The sequence below is a fragment of the Sminthopsis crassicaudata genome, chromosome 3 (assembly GCF_048593235.1).
Source record: "Sminthopsis crassicaudata isolate SCR6 chromosome 3, ASM4859323v1, whole genome shotgun sequence".
NCBI lineage: Eukaryota > Metazoa > Chordata > Mammalia > Dasyuromorphia > Dasyuridae > Sminthopsis > Sminthopsis crassicaudata.
In genome coordinates, this window is record NC_133619.1 from 317,079,099 (window position 1) to 317,098,198 (window position 19,100).

The window sequence follows — 19,100 nt, forward strand, 5'->3', positions numbered from 1 at the left end:
GAAACTCAGTGAACAAAATAAATAAAACAAAAAGCTGTAATGTTAACTTGTTAGCCACCTGATCACTAATGGCTCATTTTAACTCAATCCCCTCCCCCAATAGTACTGGAAATCACTTTTATTGTAATTGCTAAAAACCTGATCATATGGTATTACTTGCCAGAGTGGTAAGGCATAGCAGTAGAAAGACAAGTGATGTACCTCCCTTTATCCCCAGCTTCTAGTAGTCTTTGCAGGACCAATTCCAGATATGCTAAAATGAATAAATCCCCAAGCTCTTCTAGGAAAATGACCTGTCAAGATTCCCATTTTATCATCTCTTGAGTCTTAGGAGTATTGTAATTCAACTCTAACCATTCATTGTAGCCTGACTTACAATGCAAAAATTCAGCAAAAACAATTTCAGAAGACAAGGAGGAAATTTTGTTTGACCATGTTACTCAGTGATGCAAAGAAAATTTAAATAAACAGAAGTCCTTAGTTTTGATTTCTCTCCATGCCTATGTTAACAAGAATTGGATTTTTAAATGTGAATGTTGGAAGACAAAGATTAGAGGGAAAAGTGAAATAATAATATGAAATATAATTTTAAAATATTGAGAAAGAAATTAAAATCTGAGTCTATAAAGGAAATACTAGAGAGATGCTGTTTTTTTTTTTGATCCTATGTGTATCAGAGCTGGCCAAAACCTTTATTTAGAATCTTAGTCATTTCTTATTATACATTCCCAAGGTGGTACAGTGGATAGAGTGATTGGCTTGGAGTCAGGAAGACTTAACTTCCTGAGTTCAAATCTGATCTTAGACATTTTTTTAGCTATGTGATCTTAGGCAGATCACTTTACTTTGTTCACCTCAGTTTCTTCATCTCTAAAATGAACTGGAGAAAATAGCAAAGCATTCCAGTAACTTTGCCAAGAAAACCTCATATGGGGTCATGAAGAATCAGAATGACTGAAAAACAACTGAACGACAAAGAAGGAAAAATAATTACAGTTTTAGAAGGGGAGTTGGTAAGGTGAGTTATAGTTATATCTAAAATTATTTAACCTTTGTTCAGAGCAGTAACTAGAATGTGAAAGCTAGGACTTTGTCCCAGGCAAGAAATTTATAGGATCTTGACATCATCCTGCTTGTACTGATGCTGATATTAGTGGTTCTGATTTTGTCCCTCATCACTTTCTTCTCTATCCTTTCATCTCTGATCCTCTTGTTATATGTCTTCCTTTTGACTGCTGCACTTTCAAAAATGTGAAAACTTTAGACTGCTCCAGAATACTTTTTTTTCTCTGATGCCCCTCATACTACCATTTACCTTAGATAAGAACAAAATAAAAATAAAAATTGTATATTCCCATAAAATAAACACACACACACACACACACACACACACACACACACACACACACACACACTTTTTTTTCTTCCTCACTTTATTTCAAATCATTGATTTAAGAATAGTGGGATGTGTCAGACCTCTGAGGCACCAGAGTGTTGTGTTGTGTTTTTTAAGCAAAAAAAAATGTATCCAGAATTGATAGCATTTCAAAAGTATAACAGACTCCTGAAATGAAGTTTTACCCTAATACAATGTTCTCTGAATTTTTGCACCATTGTCTTGGCTGTTCTGTGTATAAGATACTTCATATCTTGGTTCCAGAAATTTTCTCTGCCTGTCTCCTATCCTTTAAATGTTCTCCCTCATGTGCTTCAACTACTGATTTCCTTGTCTTCCTTTCAAGTCCTAATTAAAATCTTATCTTCTACAAGAAGCCTTCCCCAACCCTTTCTAATTCTGGGACCTTCCCTCTGTTAATTATTTCCTATTTATCCTATATAGAACTTGCTTTATATATATTTGTTTGCTTTGTTGTCTCCCCATTAGATTTCAAGCTCCTTGAAGATAGGTCCTGTCTTTTCTAACCTTTTTTTTGTATCCTCAGTATTTAATACAGTGCCTGGCACATGTTGTTGTCAATCATTCTGTCATGACCAATTTTTCATGACCCATAGACTATATTATGCCAATAGTGTTTATGGGATTTTTTTGACCAAGATCCTGGAATAGTTTGCCATTTCTTTCTCCAGCCTATTTTACAGATGAGAAGACTAAGTCAAAAGAGATTATATTCCTTTATTAGGGACACAGAGCTAGTGTCTGAGACCACATTTGAACTCAGGTTTTCTTGACTCTATACCTAGCCCTCCATCTACTGAGACACCTAGGTGGCTTTTCGTACATAGTTGGTTTTTAATAAATGTTTATTCATTAGTTGACTTATATGCTTAGAGATAAAAGATCAAGGTTCTTTTTTTGTCTCTGTCCTTCATTAACCTTAAAAAAATAAAAACCTAAATCATTGGGCAAATTATTTCAATTCAGTGCCTTCTTTTATAAAGGGAGGCATGTAGACTAAATTAATTCTGAGCTTTTTCCAGTTCTTAATCTATACTCTAGTGATTCACTAAAGATTAGAGGGACAGTCCAATTCTCTCCAGCTGGACTGATCTAGAGGAAACCTTGATTCCTTGTACAAAGTGACCTAATGCATTAAAATAATTCTGAAAATTTCCTCCTGTCCATTCATACTATCTCTAAAACTCTAGTCTTTACTCATGCCTTATCTTGTCTCTTACCAAGCTTTGGCTGATTTCAACAATACAGCCTCCTGAGATTGTGATCTTCAACTTAGAAGTGAGAGACAAAGAGGTCTATCAGTCCTTTTGCAACAATTTCTTTGACATCACTGCACATCGTGAATCTTGATTCAAGAATATAGCCTCTCGGACTTTGAAAGGGAGTTAGCTGTCTATCACAGGTCTAGTCCTTAAGTTCAAAATTAAGTCAGCCTTAGCCCAGGAACAGTCTACATCACTGATGAACCTGATTCCTTTTAGCTTTGTACAATGGTCTCATTTATAGGCCTTTGGTCCTTCGATTCAGGCAACATTTTTTGCTAAAAGCATATTCAGGGATAGGCCCCTCTCACATATCTCTTTGAACTAAATACTAGTATTAATCTCTATATTAGCTGCACTCAGGCAAATTAATACTTGACTATGTAAAATATATCCATATGGCAACAGACAGTATCTACTTCATTTTTTAAAATGTCCTGACTCTCACGACTGAAAGAATTCTGTTATCTCTTATCTTGTCCTGAGTCATATCTCATCCAAGAAATAATCCTTGGAATTTTGATGTTTCCAGGGCTAGTTTTTTTTTTTATTCACTCTGGAATAAACTTGAAAGTTGTCACATAGATTAAACAAGAGTTCTTAACCTGGAGTCTGGGAACTTATGATAAATAAAGACACAGATAACTATGGAGATAAATACAGACATGTATTATAGAGATAAGGATTTTTAGGAATTTATATTTCAAATCTGTATTTTGCTAGTTTTTATTTCAATATAATTCATTTCCTTTTTTAATCCTAAATACATTTTTATACATTCAAAGACCCAAGAACGGATCCATAAGTTTCACCAGAGGACCAAATGGGATCCATGATACAAAAACATTTAAGAACTTTTCCTGTAAATTGAGCTATACTCCTTGAGACTTCCAAGTTATAATGAAGTTAGACTCCTCCATAAGGTCTAAAATTAAGCCAATCCCCCATACTTCTAAAGGTGAGAGGATTTCAAGCCAACCTAATCCTTTCTTATTTAGTGAAAACTAATCTGTACCAGAACTAGATTCCTAATTCTCATCATTAACTATAAGAACCAAAATTGGGTCCATACCAAACAAAATCACATAGCTATTTGCTTATAGAAAGTTTAAATGAAATCTTCTCTGTCATTTGCCCTAGGAACATCTGCTTTTCTGTAGGACAGATCCTATAGAACTTCTTTCAATTAACTAAATTTTAGTATTTTGTATTCTGTGGTCTTTTATTGTTTTCAAAGATGTTTTGAGGTTTGCTTTTCTATTATTTGTATTTTTTGTTAATGTTATTGTTTTTGCCTATTGTAGTGATGATTACATGTTCAGATTCTCTCACCAAAGCCTCCTTGGTTCATATTTTCAAAATGCTTGGTTTGGACCAGGAGTACATTCTAAGAGTAAAGAATATACCCATATATATATATATATATATATATATATATATATATATATATATATATATATATATATATATATATATATACACATATACATACATGCCAGACACCATGCTAAGTGCTTTTACAATTATTATTTCATTTGATCTTTACAGTATTATTGAGAGGTAGGTGTTTTTATTATATCCATTTTACAGCTAATTAAACTAAGAAAAACAGAAATTTAGTGATTTGTCCAGGATCATCACACAGCTAGTGTCTGAGACTAGATTTGAACTCAATAGATAGCTGCTCCCTACGTGCACATGTTCATTGGGTATATGTGTGTGCACGCACATATACATACATGAACACATGTGTGTTGGTTTATATATACATGTGTATTTTATGCTGAAAGGAAATTTTTTGTTTGGACCTTTATCCTGATAGGTCAAAGCAGAGAACAAAGAGAATTAAATGGAGTGTATTAGAGTATGTCAAGGTAGCAACACATTGATGGGTTGGTCATTGGATATCATTAATGGCTCCAAGGTGGGTTTAACATTTATTGATAACTTTTGTAATGAGATAAAAACAATTTAAATTGTTCTACGTCATCAAAAGAGGGTGAGGCTTTGAACCTCAATTTCTTTCCAAAGCAGGAGTATATGACAACTTCCAGATACAAACAAACATATAAGGGGTGACTTGGCTCCATAACAATTGCCAGGAAATACAAACCTGCAGATTGCATGATGCCTTCCCCAACACTGATTGACTAATAGCATAACCAGGAACAATGGATCCTTGAGTCAGCATAATATACATATATATATGCACATACACACATATATATACACACACATATATATATATATGTATATGTATATATATATATATATGTATATATAATTTTATATATATATAAACACACATATATCTATATGTGTATGTCTATATGTACATGCACAAATGTATGGGCATGTATATGTATAATGTATATGGCATATGTGTGTACATTCATATATGTATATATATGCATATTATGTTATGAATGCATATATTTATACATTTTATACAGAATTTATCTTTCAAACATTAATGTAAACTATGTTCTTGGATCCTTAGAGTTCACTTTCTGACTGAACTTACAAGCTGAATTGAAAGCCTAATTAGAAATTGGGTTGGGAATGGAATCTGTCTCTAAGAGCCAATAAGAACCATAGTTAAGTTAGTGGTCTCATCTTTAAAACTAAATGTTGAATGACATCAGGAATAAAGCTTTTGATCTGTGAATTTCTTCTTTTTACAATAGTATGTTGGTTTTCTTTATAAACTTAGATGTTTTGCTTCATGCACTTAAAAACATTATTCTGAGCAGGTGTCCAAAAATGTACCAGTCAATTCGACTAATATTTATTGAGCACTTGCTATGTGCCAGGCACTGTACTAGGCTGTGAGCATAAATATAAATAGAATGACATTCTGTAAATACAAAGAACTTCTATTGTAATGGCAAAAGATAAATAGAAGCTGAAAGAAGACAAAAGATATAAGGAGAAAGGTCATGATAGAGAAAAAATGGAATATAGTCTGGAGATAAGTGATACATGACTAGACTAGGCAACCTCTGCCAAAAGGGACTCTGGGAAAAACAATAGGCTAGGAGGGAAAGACCACTTAGGTGCCAGAATGCAGGAGATGCTTTTGACATGCAAAATGTTGACTCCTGAACTTGGTTATCTTTATCTCTTCTAGATTTAGAATTACATGATTATTTGTATCATGAAACTAGTGCTCCAGCTCAAGATTCATCTTTTCAGTTTTGAGATCTCAGAAAAATCTCTTTCCTTCCCACCACCGTTACTATTTAGAATCCATGTTCCCTTCTCCCTTCTCTTCCTTTTCCTGCAATTGTCAAAGCTTCTATTGTCTGTTTTGCCACTGTTAACTGAGAACAAAAGATTCTAAACTGAAATAATTTAGAAGGAAGGTCATCCAGAAGAGCAGAGACATGAAAAATGGTGACCCACTGTTCTCAGAGTATATAGGTCTCATATTTATAGGATTAAAGCAAAGTAACAAGAATAGTAAATTGGCTAACACAAGTTGTTTTCAGATAAAACACATGAGTTGCTCAAGATATATATAATGGGTAAAAAACACTTTATGTTCCTTGTAGCAATTTTCAGTTCTGACTGGGTTTCTGCTCAGCATAATCTAGGTCCTGAGTTAAGCATTAAGAAAAACTGATCTCTAAGCAAAAAACATATGTAACAACCTTTTTGTAGTGGCAAGAAACTGGAAACTGAGTGGATGCCTATCAGTTGGAGAATAAGTTATGGTATATGAATGTTATGGAATATTATTGTTCTTTAACAAATGATCAACAGGAGACTTTCAGAGAGGACTGGAGAGACTTACATGAACTGATGCTAAGTGAAATGAGCAGGACCAGGAGATCATTATATACTTCAACAACAATAACTGTATGATGATCAATTCTGATGGACATGGCTCATTTCAACAGGGAGGTGAATCAGACCAATTCTAATGGTCTTGTGATGGAGAGAACCATCTACACCCAGAGAGAGAGAGGACTGTGGGGACTGAGTATGGATCACAACACAGTATTTTCACCTTTTTGTTGCTGTTTGCTTGTATTTTGTTTTCTTTATATTTTTTCCCTTTTTTGATCTGATTTTTCTTGTGTAGCACAATAGTTGTGGGAATATGTATAAACACATTTTATTTATTTTTAACACATGTTAAACATGTATTTAATACAATATTTAGAATTTCTTGCTGCCTAGGGGAGGGGGGTAAGAGAAAGGGAGGGAGAAAAAAATTGGAACACAAGGTTTGCAATGGTGAATATTAAAAACTATATATATGTTTTGAAAATAAAAAGCTGGTTCAAAAAAAAGGAATATTTTCTTCCAAAAATATTATCACAAATATACAATCTTATATGCAGAATGCAAAGGAGGCCTAATCACATTCACCCCTTGTATCTCTTCAGTTTCTAGGAAAGGAAGGGGGATTAGATCCATAATTTAACATTATTCCCAAACAACAAAGTTGCAGTTCCAAGTCCAAAACCTCCCTTGTTCTTGAATCCTAGGCACCCTGATTTCTTAGGACCTCCATGCTGAGCTGGCTATACTACCCCACCTGGAATCCTGATTCCAAGGTTTTCTATAAAGTTGTATAAGGGTCTAGCCTCTGGAATCTGAAACTGAGGACAAACTCCATAGAGGAGAAACAAAAGCTTCAGGCCCATTTCTTAGAGATTTCTTTTTTTGTTTAAATTGTGATATGATTATGATCGAATTCCACTGTGCTATAAGAAAGGATTAACTCTATGATTTTAGAAAAACATGGAAGAACTTTCATGAAATAATGAGAAGCAAAACAAGCAGAACCAACAGAATATTGTAAACATTAATAGAAATAATTTTTAAAGAAAAACTTTGAGCAAATAAGCCATTTTGATTATTATAAATACCCAAATTAACTATAAAACTATATATATAAAAACATTATCTGCATCCAGAGAAAGACTGATAAATAGAAGCATATATAGAATAATTTTACATATTTTCATTTATTTGTGTCTAATGGTAGGGGGGAAAAAAGGAAAAAAGAAGTTTACATAATTTTATTATATATTTAAAAGAAATAGCAACTTTTATATAATAGACTTGTAATTTCATGCATAATCATCTTTTTATTATGCTATGTTATATAAATGCTTATTTTACTCCATAACTTAAAAATAAAATAAATTGAAAGGAAAAAAAAAATAGAGGGAAGAAAACTCCTTCCCTTCTTTCCAGTTCAGTTTACAGAGTCCACGCTGGGTTTAGACTTAGGGGTAGTGAATCAGATTTAAGTGAAGGTCAGCTATGTAAAATTACCAATCTAACTTTCTCTTCTGGAACCATCTAGGTCCAATGGCAAGACATAGATCAGGATGATTGCAGATGGCCCTAGATGTAGTGAAAGACCTTGCATTTATTACCCCATGACAAGGCAATGGAGGAAGACTTTAGTAGAGAACAGAAAAGTTAAGTTCTAGATTTTCCAGTATATAAAATGAAATACATTTTTAATGAGACTTAACCAAATAAATATCTTTTGTCAAACCATGTTTCCTAATTTGGTTTTAGACATTGTGGTCACTGTGGAACAAAGCAGCAGGTTAGGGGGTGAATTTATCAAAAAGTAAAAGAAGCAATGGATAAGTATAGTATAAAAGGGAATTCACTTTCAACAAAATGGCATTTGCACTGACCACACTAGAGAGGTATAGTAGTGAGATGATTGAAGAACAATTCTATAGGAGGGAGAGAAGATGCGTGAGATGTATGTAAATTGAATGTGATGAGAATTTAAGTGAAGGCAGCAATTAAATTAAATTTTAAAATATTTATAAATTTAGTATGCTGGATCATTGAGATATAACACTGAAAAATCATATAGTTCGGCTCTCAGTGAATCTATATTCCATTTATTTTTATCAAACTGGACATTATGACTACTATAGAACTGGTATGTAACAGGAAAAGGCAGGAGAATATGGCAAATAAAGATAGAAGATGTAATGGATCTAGAAGTCAAAGTTAGCATATGTGGGACAAAAGGGAAAGATCATGAGAAAGGAGGAAAATTAAAATACCATCTTTTTGCGAAAAGGGAAATAAAAGAAGCCTGAATCAGGGAAATGAAGAGAACACATTGGCTCCACTCCTTCCCATTATTTTTCAATCTGTGATCTGTAGGGGTGCAAGAAGTACTGTCCTACTCTTTTGATTATATCATAGAAGGATAAGAGATGGAGGTATATTTTCTCTCACACATACACCACACACACACACACACACACACACACACACACACACACACACACACACAATCTGGCCTTTACACACTTATAAAATGATCTTCAGCACAACTAACCATATTTATATTTTTTTCAAGCTAAACCAGAAATCTCTATGAATATGCAGAACAGCTCCACTGATACCTTGGAAGAGGTAAGTAACCTAACAGCTTTTAGAAAACCTTAACCACCCCAACAGGCCAAGATTTATGTTCATCAAGAGCATTTTCATAAAATATTTGAGTGAATTATCAATTATCAATTAATTACTGAGAAAGACTTAAAGAGAATGATTGTGTAGTCATTGTAAGAGGTGATCCAGACCCCTGCAGATGTTGTTTTCAAAGCTTTGCTGACACCAGGCTGGGCCTGGGGCAGGGACTATGTTGCCACAGATCCTCTCTGCTGACCTTCCAAGTCGTTCCTGGTGTCTCTGGGCTGAGAAGTCCAGAAGCCTCCAGTACTGCTGCTGATTCAGAGGTCCCTGATGCTGATGCTAAGGCTCAAGATGGACTAGGACTAAGGCTGAGGCTTGGCGTGTGGGGTGTGGAATGAGTATTGGGGTCAGGAGTGGGGGTGGAGTGCACTGGTGTGGTCTACACTTGGACTGCATGTTGGACTCCTATCCCATTGTCACAGACTTTTGCTGTTGAGCTTCTAAATTGTCTTCAGATGAAAAATGTTCTACTTTGTCTTTTTGGATGTTTGGATGCTCTAAAATTTGTTTAAAGTCATTATTTAAAGGAATTTGGATGTTTTGGGAGAGAGGTTAGACAGGTTCTTGCCTTTACTCAACCATCTTGGTTCCACTTCTTCCCATTAGTTTTCAATTTGTGATTTGTAGGATGCAAGAAGTATCTTCTTACTCTTTTGATTATATCATTTGAAAAATAAAAGGGATTATAGGGTTTTTTCGTATTGTTTTTAGTTTTTGTTTTAGTAATTCAGTATGTCTCAAGAAGCATGATAGTGTAATGCAAAGACCAAAAGATTTGAAATTAAAAGTTCTTCTACTACTTATAAGACAGTTTTGAGCAAGTCTTTCACACCTTTGATGTTCATGTTCTTCCTATATAAAAGCAAATGGATGATGGGGAGAAGACTTGTCCCTAGATAATTTTTAAGGCAATATGATATATGATACACTGGGGAAATTCACTGGGTTTTTTGTTTGTTTGTTTGAAGCAATTGGAGTTAAGTGACTTGGCCAGGGTCACACAGCTGGAAAGTGTCTGAAGTGAGATTTGAACTCAGGTCCTCCTGACTTCAGAACTGGTGCTCTATCCACTGTGCAACCCAGCTCCTCTATGATTTCTTAAAGCTTTCTGGACCTCAGCTTCCCCATCTGTGAAATGAAAGTGTTAAACTTGACAGAATTCTGAATGTGAAATCAGGAAGATCTGGTCTTAAATTTAACCTATGAAATGTAATGGTTTTGTGACTACAGGCCACTCTTAACCACTCAATGCCTCAGATAGACATTATAATTTATAGATGAGTTGCCAATCTTCATTGACAATATTTACATATATGTCTATATATTCATAATATTTATTGATATATGTATATGTGAATATTTTATGGGATGAGCCCAAAATCTGTCATTCTTTACACCAATGATAAAAGTAATAATTAAGCAATGATATTATCATTCTAATAAATTTTTGTTGAAGTCATATTTTATATAACCATAATTTCTTCCAGTCACTTTTCTCCCCCTCTTAAAAAGCCAACACATTCAAAAAATAATATTTTTGGGGGAAAAAAGAAAGATAAATATTATGAAAATAAAATTGTGAAACTCCTTAATATGAGGGGTTTCTACACCAACAAGAATTCTCTTCATGAGTGAAATCAATATGGACCAAGAGAGTTGTTAATGTACACTTAATATCAATGGTGTATGTTTTATATAAGCAAATTAGAATGAAAATAAAATTCTATAATTTTAGGTTCTCATCTATTTCAAACTAGACAGCCCTAAATAATCCAAGCAGGAAAAAACCTGCCTACTCTTTAGAAGAAGGTCAGGTCTTGAGTGACTCATGACATATATTCAATGTTCTGCCCTTTTAAAAAACAAAACGACACAGGAATGAAATTCTGAATTTGTGAAATCAGTCAACTAGGAGATAACTTGTACAATAATGAAATGATTCATTGCTTTAGATAGTAATTAATGGTAGGATTACTTGAAATACTAAAAACCGCTAATGTATTTAAAATACACTTGGATCAATTGGTAAAATTTTGCTTTGATCAAATATCTTTTGAGGAACACATTTTGCATTTCATAATGAACCTGCAAGAATGAAATGCTAGCCTCGGCAATAAGAGCCGAGAAAGAGATTCAAGGAATGAGAGTAGGAAATGAGGAAATCAAACTTTCACTCTTTGCAGATGATATGATGGTATACTTAGAGAACCCCAAAGACTCTGCTAAAAAGCTATTAGAAATAATTCAGAATTTTAGCAAAGTGCCAGGATACAAAATAAATCCACATAAATCCTCAGCATTTTTATATATCACCAACAAAATGCAACAGCAAGAGATCCAAAGAGAAATTCCATTCCAAACAAATGTTGAGAGTATAAAGTATTTGGGAATCCATCTACCAAAGAATAGTCAGGAATTATATGAGAAAAATTACGAAACACTTGCCACAAAAATAAAGTCAGATTTAAATAATTGGAAAGACATTCAGTGCCCTTGGATAGGCCGAGCGAATATAATAAAGATGACAATACTCCCCAAACTAATCTATTTATTTACTGCAATACCAATCAGCCTCCTAAGAAACTATTTTAATGACCTAGAAAAAATAACAACAAAATTCATATGGAAGAATAAAAGGTCGAGAACTGCAAGGGAACTAATGAAAAAAAAGTCAGAGGAAGGTGGTCTAAGTGTACCTGATCTAAAGCTATATTATATAGCAGCAGTCACCAAAACCATTTGGTATTGGCTTGGAAATAGACCGGTAGATCAGTGGAACAGATTAGATACAAAGGACAAAAAAGGGTACATCTATAGCAATCTAATCTTTGACAAACCCAAAGATACCAACATTAGAGATAAAAATTCATTATTTGGAAAAAACTGTTGGGAAAACTGGAAATTAGTATGGCAGAAATTAGATATGGATCCACACTTAACACCATATACCAAGATAAGATCAAAATGGGTCCATGATTTAGGCATAAAGAATGAGATAATAAATAGATTAGAGAAACAGAAAATAGTCTACCTCTCAAACCTGTAGAGGAGGAAGGAATTTATGACCAGAGGAGAACTAGAGATCATTATTGATCACAAAATAGAAGATTTTGATTACATCAAACTAAAAAGTTTCTGTACAAACTTCCCTTAGAAGGGAAGTAACAAATTGGGAAAATATTTTTAAAGTTAAAGGTTCTGACAAAGGTCTCATTTCCAAAATATATAGAGAACTGACCCTAATTTATAAGAAATCAAACCATTCTCCAATTAATAAATGGCCAAAGGATATGAACAGACAATTCTCAGATGATGAAATTGAAACTATATCCACTCATATGAGTGTTCCAAATCACTACTGATCAGAGAAATGCAAATTAAGATAACTCTGAGATACCACTACACATCTGTCAGATTGGCTAAGATGACAGGAACAAATAATGATGAATGTTGGAGGGGATGTGGAAAAACTGGGACACTAATACATTGTTGGTGGAGTTATGAAAGAATCCAGCCATTCTGGAGAGCAATTTGGAACTATGCCCAAAAGTTATCAAACTGTGCATACCCTTTGACCCAGCATTGCTGCTATTGGGCTTATATCCCAAAGAAATACTAAAGAGCAGAAAGGGACCTGTATGTGCCAAAATGTTTGTGGCAGCTCTTTTTGTAGTAGCTAGAAACTGGAAGTTGAATGGATGTCCATCAATTGGAGAATGGTTGGGTAAATTATGGTATATGAAGGTTATGGAATATTATTGCTCTGTAAAAAATGACCAGCAGGAGGAATACAGAGAGGCTTGGAGAGACTTACATCAACTGATGCTGAGTGAAATGAATAGAACCAGAAGATCGCTGTACACTTCAATGGTGTATGAAGATGTATTCTGATGGAAGTGGATATCTTCAACATAAAGAAGATCCAACTCACTTCCAGTTGATCAATGATGGACAGAAATAACTACACCCAGAGAAGGAACACTTGGGAAGTGAATGTAAATTGTTAGCACTACTGTCTATCTACCCAAGTTACTTATACCTTCGGAATCTAATACTTAATGTGCAACAAGAAAATGGTATTTACACACATATATTGTATCTAGGTTTTATTGTAACACATGTAAAATGTATGGGATTGCCTGTCATTGGGGGGAGGGAGTAGAGGGAGGGGGGGGATAATTTGGAAAAATGAATACAAGGGATAATATTATTTAAAAAATTACTCATGCATATATACTGTGGAAAAAAAATTCTAAATAAAAAAAAAGAATGTTAGAGTCCAAAGTTGATGACAAGCAATAGGCAGTTACACAAATTGACATATATCTTGTAGTCCTATTTGTTGCTAATTGTACTATTTTCCCTATAAGACTTCCCATTATTTTCATAGCTTTTTCTTATTTAGTTTCTAGTGATTATACCTTTGGATGACACTACCTATATCATCTTACCTGTCTTCCTCCCCCTCCTATCTGGAGCATAATGCAAGGCAAAGAACACAAGCTTGAAAAGTTCAAACCTTGCCTCTGATGCTTACTATCTGGATGACCTTAAACAGTGCAGAGTCCTTGACTGGCCCTCGGTTTCCTCATATGTAAATAATGTAGCTAAACTAGATGACCTCTGAGATCACACTATAATCCTATGATATCCAAGTTATGATGACTGATAGCTATGTTCTCAAGCATTCTCTTCAATAGTACCCTTAGAGGTTGCTAGGCTTTTTGATAATTCAATGGTTAGAGCACAATGCCTCAAATTAGAAGACCTGATTTCAAAGCTTACCTCACATACTTATACTTGGCCAAGTCACTTAATCTTGTTTGCCTCAGTTTCCTCACTTATAAAAAATGAGCTAGAGAAGGAAGTGGCAAACAGTTCCAGTATCTTTGCCAAGAAAACTCCAAATAGGGTTATGAAGAATAGTACATGACTGAACAACAACAATATGCCATTTTCAAGTCTTATCTCTCTCTGCCTTCTAAACTTACCTCTAGGCTGAAGTAATGAGAGCAGGCTAAGCTTTAATATGTATCTGGAGCAAGTTTTAAATCTTTTTTAGTTTTTTCCTATTCTTTATGATCCTATTTTATCTTCTTGATAAAGATACTAGTTTGCCATTTCCTTCTCCAGCTCATATTTGAGACAATTGAAGCAAACAGGGTTAAGTGACTTGCCCAAGGTCACCCAGATAATAAGTGTCTGAGGTAAGATTTTAATTCAAGAAGATGAGTCTTCCTAACTCCAGGCCCAGAACTCTATCCATTATGCTCCCTGAGTGCAAGTTAGGTGCCATCATTTCCATAGCACCACCAGAACCAACAACAAATGCACCCCATTGCAGTCTATTAGTTTTGGGAAGGCACAGTCCAGAAAAAAATTCCTATGTTTTCTTGTCCTTCAGTTATTGTTGGATAAGTTTTGCCAATCCATCTATTTAACTCTTAAGAAAATAAAACAGGGAAGCCATTTGAATCTTAGGCAAATATAGTGATATAACATATGATATAAGGCATGATATGATGTGATGTGACATGGCATGATGTAATGCAATGTAATGTCATATGACAATATACAATGTAGATATAATATATATAGAAGTGACAAATCAATTATTCAATATTTAAAATTTGTATTGTCTTCTTTCTATAAAGCATTGTGCTAGGTACTGAGTGAGGATCAAAAAAAAAAAAAATTAACAGTGTTTCTGCCATAAAGATGGTTACTGAGAGAGAAAGCATGGTTTTGTAAAGTATACAAGATTAGGAATCAGAAAATATGTATTTGAATCCCGTCTCTGCTTTTTATTACCTATGTGACCATGAGGAAACCATTGAATCTCTTTAAATATCAGCTCTTGATCTATGAAAGGACAGCGTTAGACCATTATCCTTTATGGTCCTTCCCAGCTCAAAGTCTCTTGAGCTCTTACAATCTAGTAGAAGGGAGGAGAAGAAAAGGTCACACAATAAAGTATTAAGAAAAATTTCCCCCTCCCCTTCCAGGTTCTTATGGTCTCTGTTTTCTCCCAGAAGAATATTTTAATTTTCTTTTATAGAAAGGCATTTAAAATAGATGGGGAGGGGAGAGAATCAAAATGGAATTTAGTAGGAAGCAAACTCCTCCTTTTCCCTCAACCATGAAAAAGAATATAAAAGAAAATGAATCAAAACTCACCTTATCTCAGTGGGAAAATGAATGGAGAAACAAAGTTATGCCTGAATTCTCTCTCCCTCATGTAACTGTATAGAACATGCTTCAGGCAAAATTACAAAGGAGAAAATATGGCCACATATTTTACCAAAATAAGGTAATTTACAGGGAGAAAACTGTTTAGAAGAGATGATTTTTTTAAAAAAGACCTATAGATCAAGAATTCAAATGGAAATGATCATAGAAGAAAGCATATTGGGAAGGAAACAGTTTCAAATGAAAAATTAAGATGAAAATTGTATATCTACAATTTAATAGTCACTGAATTGAAAAAACCAAAATTTTAAAAAATTATTTTAATGGCAAAAATATGTCTAATATATAGGCAAACTTCAGATTAATAATGACAAACATTTCCTACAAGATGAATGTATGCGTCCTTAGAACTTGCAGTTTCAGTGTTTCACTGATAGTGATATGAAATTTGACCAATCAGCAGAGCTAAGATGGTGGAGAAGACAAATGTTTCTTTCTCACCTTCTCCTACAACCCTCAGACTAATTAGTAAATGCAGCCTCTGAGTTAGCTATGGACAGGCAGAATCCACAAATATTGGGAGTGTGACAAATTACCAGCAGAAGATAATTTCAAAGATTGCTAGAAAAGGTCAATTTCAATTAGAAATGTGAGAGAGGCAGCCAAGAGCAAGCAGGCTGAATACAGATGCCAGCCCAGACAGCACAGTGTCCCTGGATGGTACAGACTCTGCAGGGTGGTGCAGACTCTGCTGGGCAGAGAATCTATAGGGAGGAATCTACAAGAATATACAGCAATGTTGGCCACTCTGCCCTGGTTGCAAACCACTAGATTCTCACAGAAGTTAGAAAACATCCAACACAAAAACAAAAGGTAAATAGTGAATCCCAAATGGCAGAATGTTAGGGGACCTGACCATGCCCACCCAACACTGGAAGTGAGTCAGCACTCACCTAGTGCAACCATGGCAGCTTGTAGAGGAAGTCTGGAAAACCTCTCCTCCCCTAAAAGCAGACCTTAATTTTTTTGAGTAAAAAAAGTGAAGAGAACTCTAACCATAGACAGTTTTTATGGTGAAAAAGAACAGATTTCAATCCCTGAGGAGACTAAAATTAGATCATCTCCAGATGAAGCCCCAAAAGCTGATATAACCTGGTCCCTAACACACAAGGCTCTTCTAGAAGAAGTTAAAAAGTATCGTAAAGGACAATTAGAAAATGGGGAAAGGAAATGAAAACTTTGTGAGAGGGTTTGAAAAGACATATAACTCATTAAAAGATAGATTTATTAAAATGGAAAAAAAACACCCAGAAAAACAGAATTTTTGTAACAGAAAAAGAAATATCTCTTTAAAAAACAGAATTTGTGAAATGGAAAAAGAAAATAACTCCTTAAAAACAGAATTTGTGAAATAGAAAAAAAAATGCCATAGAACAAAACAACTCATTTAAAAATTTAATTGGACAAATACAAAGAAAAGTAAAAGAAGAAAATAATTCATTGAAATTCAGAACTGAACAAATGGAAATGAATGACTCAATGAGACAACAAAAATCAGTCATGGAAAATAAAAAATAAAAAAATGAAAAAACAGGAAAAAAAAAAAAAAAGAAAAATACCTAATTGGGAAAACAACTGACCTGGAAAATAGATCTAAGAGAGACAACTAAGGATTTTTGGACTTGGTTTCATGATGAAATAAAGAGCCTAGACACTATTTTTCAGGAAATCATCAAAGAACTGCTTGGTTGTCATATAATCAAAAGATAAAATAACCATGGAAAGAATTCACCAAACACCTCCTGAAAGGGACACCAAAATCACTCCAAGGAATATTGTGGCTAAATTTCAGAACTATCAGACCAAGGAAAAAATATTGCAAGCAACTAGAGAGAAACAATTCAAATACCTAGGAGCCACAATAAGGATTATTCAGCATCTAGCAACTTCCACTTTAAAATATTGAAAGGCCTGGAATCTGATATTCTGAGAGGTGAAGGAATTTGGAAGGCAGCCAAGAATAAATTACCCTGTTAAACTGAACATTTTCTTTCAGGGGAAGAATATGGACATTCAATGAAACTGGTGAATTCCATTTATTTTTGAGGAAAAGACCAGAGCTTAAAAAAATGACCTACAAATATAGAACTCAAGAGAAGCTTAAAAAAATTGAGAACTGTATTTCTATTCTGGTTATACATAGAAAGTACTTGTATAAACTGATTTTACTGTTGCAACACAAAAAAGAAAAGAGAAGTTGAAAGCATATTATACCAGAAAAAAAGGGAAAAGTGGAGGTAAAATGAGGGAAATTATAGCTCAGGAAGAGATAAAGAAAACCTATTAATTGAGGCAAAGAAGGAAGAGTGATGAATATTGTGTAAATCTTACTCTCATCAGATTTGGCTCAAAGAAAGAATATTAGATATATTTGGTTTCACCAACAAACTTCTCTCACCCTATAGAAAAGTAGGAGGGGAAAGGGTAGGCTAAGTAGAAGGGAAAACAGAAATAGTTGGTGAAAGGTATAAGAAGGGAGAGGGTCTCTAAAAGGGAAAGATTGTTTGAGGCAAGTAATGGTCATAAGTAAAATACTGGGGAGGAGGAAAAGGGGGAAAGGAAAGAGAAATATGTAATTTGGGGTTAGGGGCAGGAAATACAGAATTAATAGTTTTAACTGTAAATGTGAATGGGGTGAACTCTTCCATAAAGCGTAAATGAATAGCAGACTAGATTAAAAGCCAGAATCCTATAATATGTTGTTTACAAGAAACACATTTAAAGCAGAATAATACATACAGAGTAAAGGTAAAAGGTAAATAGATTCTGGAGCAGAATCTATTATGCTTCCGATTAAGTTAAAAAAAAAAAAATAGTCATCCTGATCTCAGATCAAGCAAAAGCAAAAATTGACCTAATTAAAAGAGATAAGAGAAGAAACTATATCTTGCTAAAAGTTAACATAGATAATGAAGCAATATCAATAGTAAACACATATGCACCAAGTGGTATAGCATCTAAATTCCTAAAGGAGAAATTAAGAGAGTTGCAAGAAGAAATAGACAGCAAAACTATAATAGTGAGAGATCTTAACCTTGTTCTCTCAGAACTAGATAAATCGAACCACAAAATAAATAAGAAAGAAGTTAAAGAGGAAAAGAGAATATTAGAAAAGCTAGATATGACAGTTCTTTGGAGAAAATTGAATGGAGACAGAAAAGAGCACATTTTTTTCTTGGCAATTCATGCAACCTATACAAAAATTGACCATATATTAGGAAACAAAGACCTTAAAATCAAATGCAGAAAAGGAGAAATAGTAAATGCATTTTTTCAGATCACAATGCAATAAAAATTACATTCAATAAAAGGCCAGAGGAAAATAGACCAAAAAGTCATTGGAAACTAAATAAGCTTATCCTAAAAGAATGAATGGGTGAAACAGCAAATCATAGACACAATCAATAATTTCATCCAAGAGAATGACAATAATGAAACAACATACTAAAATCTGTGGGATACAGACAAAGTGGTAATAAGGGGAAATTTTATCTCTAGATGCTTACTTAAATAAAATAGAGAAAAAGAAGATCAATAAATTGGGCTTGCAACTAAAAAAGCTAGAAAAAGAACAAATTAAAACCTCAAATCAAATACCAAATGTGAAATTCTAAAAATAAAAGGAGAGATCAATAGAATTGAAAGTAAAAAAATCTATTGAATTAATAAATACAACTAAGAGTTGTTTTTATGAAAAA

At 33.9% G+C, this 19,100-nt stretch overlaps 1 protein-coding gene across 5 annotated transcripts in view; it reads left to right on the plus strand.

Moving 5' to 3' along the window:
* CD96 (CD96 molecule) overlaps positions 1–19,100 on the plus strand; it is a 151,777-nt gene that overhangs the window by 53,843 nt on the left and 78,834 nt on the right. For all 5 annotated transcript variants that reach the window (XM_074301150.1, XM_074301148.1, XM_074301153.1 and 2 more), the window contains exon 6: positions 9,035–9,090. In XM_074301150.1, coding sequence (XP_074157251.1) covers positions 9,035–9,090 — 56 coding nt within the window. The remainder of the gene's footprint in view (positions 1–9,034; positions 9,091–19,100) is intronic.